We start from the raw sequence: 3,722 nt of genomic DNA, 5'->3' as shown, positions 1-3,722 counted from the left end.
TCTTTTTCAAGTCGCAAATCAGCTTCCAAATCAGTATTTAAGCAGTACGACGGCGAACTTAAAAAACTATTTTAAGTAGTATAATCAATTAGGTAATAGATGGAGGACACGAGTACATTCAGCAATAGTAGTTCTTTTCAATTTCGAGAATAAGATAAAAACAACTTGGATGTCCTAGATTGCACAATTTTTTAATCTCAAATGAAATTATAACATCGCTGTAGATTTTATTTGTGAAAGGCATACCTTCTCAAGACATTGTCTTTCTGATAGCATGTCGTTGCAACTGTTGTATGTTGAACAAAGAAAACTCATTTATTGAAGAGAAAGGTATAATAAAATAAAAGGTCATAGAGTACAGTAGTAATGACTATGCCAAAGAAGCCAACTATAAGAAAAGTAACATACAACAACTAACCAAAAAAAAAAAAAAAACCACTGGACAAATATGCAATTGATACAACTATAAAGATGTGAGATGTAAGTTGTGACTGAAGTAGTAGTCCAAAAAAAAACAGGGCTTACTATCTTGTTTACACTGACATTAGAGAACGTTTTCACTTGATTCCAAAACAGCCTGCAAGAATAAATGTGGGTTCACCTGCAGATACAGAGTCAATAGCATATGAAGCCATGAATAAAAGATGAAATTTACATGTGATAATGCAGGGTGAGAAACTGTCCTTTGAAATATCTTGAATACCAAAAATATATATGACGTTAAAATTCCTACATATTCGATTTTCAATTTTTACATTTATAGATTATAAATAGCAAAATGTATATTTGTTCATCTAAATCCAAAAGCGAGGAAAAACAAAAAAATAAAAGGGGAAGCAGAGTTCTGACTGCAAGTCAAACTCCAACCATATAATGCCTCATTTATCAGAGATTTATGTTCTAATATCTTCCATTTTTGGTGATTCTTTTTTGGTGGAAACAATTTTTAATTGTGTAATTCAATGAACTTCAAAATAATAATCATAAAAAAAAAAAAAACAATTAAACAAACTTTACTGTATTCATCCTCATGATTCTGTCTTGCATTGGAAGCCTATGCCTCAATACTCTCACAATCTCCACCATCTCGTCGGTCGACTCCTTGTAATCGTCGTTGAACCCGGTGCCTCCTCCAGGCATTTTCCAGCCAACATTTCCCTAAAGCTTCTTATTCCCTTGTTCTTTCACCGGAGGTTTTTTTAACTTCATAACCACTATCAGTCCACAGAGGGTGAACTATGTTGCGTGCGACAATAATGTGAATAACTGCACTGTGGAAATTTTGAAGGGTCCCTTTTGATCTCTTATTGAGGCATCTTTGAATTAGTATTTGTAAAGAAATGGATCATGGACCTAACTCAACCCCAAAAGCTAGCTTATGAGGGGAGGATTGTCCAAGTCCATATAAGGAGACCACTCATCTCATTAACCACCGATGAGGGACTTTTTTTCATTCTTCAACAGTTTACACTTTGAAAATTGTTCCTTAATATATGACTCTTTTACACTTGAAAATTGTTACCTTAAATAATGTTTAGCAACCATACACACACGTTATTGCAATCATATTGATATTTAATTAATTTTAAATTCAAATTCAAATTCAAAAAATTTATCTTTTACTCTTTTAATAATAGATAGAAATATATAAGGAAAATTGAGTTGAATATCTTCTATTATTTGTAGTATTATTGGTAGCACTTTTTTTTTTTTTTTTTTAAATCATTTGTAGTATTTGTTCCTAATATTTATTTTTTACAAAGGAACGTGGAGGTTTTGGTGCATGAAGTGGAGTTATAGCACAAAAGTAACTTTGAATTTTTGCAGCTTTATCTCACTTATATTAGTTTTTTTTTTTTTTTAATACTAGTAACACCTTCAATAATAAGAAGGGAAGAACGCTGTTAAACAGAAGAATATGGAAAGCCCTTTCTCGAAAAAATGATAAGGTGCTTCTTATGTCAGAAAATGGACATACAAGGAGTACTTCAAGTACAAGTAATGAACTGAAAAGAAATGGCAATCTTCAAATTTTGTTTGTCGAAATCACTTCTACTAGACGGTCTCTCAAAGTTTTGTGGATTGATTTTTGTTTCCCAATCCATGTGGTAAATATCAAATATGATTTTGTAAACTTAAGAAAGCCATAAAGAAATAAAAAGAGCCTCTAATTTGGGAAAAGGACTTGCCATAAAGTTCTAGTTTTTGTTTTTAAGTTACTTGTCAAACTTGAGTTTTCAATTATTTTCTGTAAAACAACTTAAAGTTCCACAAAATTTTGGGACTTTAGTTTCGTTTTTAGAAAATTAGCTTTATATTGTGAATTTTGATTTTCATGTTTTGAAAAAGGAATTTTTTTCGTGGTGGAACTTTAAGTGATAAATCGTTTAAATTATCAATTAGTGTTAGATTATGTAAATATTTAGTCAAATATATTTTGTAATCTTCTATTTTAGGATAGCGTATGTTAGAATTAATTAGTCAAATTAGTTCATAATTTGTAGCCTACAATTATGTTGTAAATGCTATATATTAACCTATTCAAGGAATGAGAATAATCACGGCAAATATTCTCTTACATGGTATTAGACTAGGTTTCTCCTAAATCCCTAGCATCCTAAACCCTAGCCGCCGACCCCCCTTTTTTCGTTTTCCTCCTCTTCGGCCCTTCCTCCTCCTCTTCTCCATGGCTGACGCGTCCAAGTTGCATCCTGCGACTACAGTCACCAATATCAAATCATGCATTCCTATTGTTCTTGACTATGAAGGAAGCCAATACAATAACTGGGCTACCCTCTTCAAGCTCCATTGCCGAGCAAACTTGGTGATCGACCACATCCTACCTCCTTCCTCCCCCACCGTGCCACCACCGGCAACTGCACCCGAGAAACTTGCTACAAAGGCTCTATGGGAATGGCTAGATGACATTGTTCGGCAATGGGTATATGGTACAATATCGAATGATCTTCTCAACACGATCATTCATCAAGAGGACACCGCAGCCGAGGCTTGGAATCGCCTTGTTCATCTCTTTCAGGACAACAAATCGGCTAGGGCTCTTGCTCTTGATGCAAAATTCACCAACACCAAATTGGTGGATTTTCCGAATGTGAAAGCATATTGCACCAGGCTGAAAGTTCTTGCAGACAATCTCACCAACGTCGGCCACAAAGTTTCCGACGAATGACTTGTGTTTCGTCTTCTGCGAGGGTTATCAGAAGAATATAAAACTTTTCGAACGACGGTGCAGCACCGTACTCCTCTCCCATCTTTTGACGTTGTCCGGTCGATGCTCGAACTTGAGGAAGACAGCCATGGCGAGGACGCCATTCACAACTCCGGGTCGAATGCTGCTCTCGTTTCCCATAATATTAATCCTCATAATTTCTCTGCTAATGGGCAGCCCAACAATTCTGAAAATACCTTCAACAATCGAGGAAATTCTCACAATCGTGGAAAGAAGAACAACAGCGGTCGCAGCGGTGGCAACCGCAACAACAACCGCGGTGGCGCCGGGAATGGGCAAAGCAGCGGGGGGGGGGGGGGGCAGCCGGAACAATGCCCAGGCCAACCAGCCCGCCGCGTCGCAGCACCAGGGGGCCACTGCCCCGTCGTGGTATTTTCCACCGTGGGTTGCTTGGGGGCCACAGCCGTGGGCCACCCCACCGTGCCCGTACCCCACAGCAGGGTGGCAGCAGCCTCGCGGCTGGCAGCAGTCACGC

The 3,722-nt window shown here is 37.5% G+C and overlaps 1 protein-coding gene across 1 annotated transcript; it reads left to right on the top strand.

Moving 5' to 3' along the window:
• The first annotated feature begins 2,686 nt into the window (after window positions 1-2,686).
• On the top strand, window positions 2,687-3,187 carry LOC132624368 (uncharacterized). The gene has a single exon (XM_060339160.1). It carries the CDS (start codon window positions 2,687-2,689, stop codon window positions 3,185-3,187), a length of 501 nt encoding a protein of 166 aa, XP_060195143.1.
• Window positions 3,188-3,722: the final 535 nt, after the last annotated feature.

Source organism: Lycium barbarum, chromosome 12 (assembly GCF_019175385.1).
Source record: "Lycium barbarum isolate Lr01 chromosome 12, ASM1917538v2, whole genome shotgun sequence".
NCBI classification, from domain to species: Eukaryota; Viridiplantae; Streptophyta; class Magnoliopsida; order Solanales; family Solanaceae; genus Lycium; species Lycium barbarum.
This window is presented reverse-complemented; position numbering and strand designations above follow the sequence as displayed.

Coding starts and splice junctions, on each gene's coding strand:
- LOC132624368 (XM_060339160.1), top strand. CDS start 2,687: ATGGCTGACGCGTCCAAGTTGCATCCTGCGACTACAGTCACCAATATC.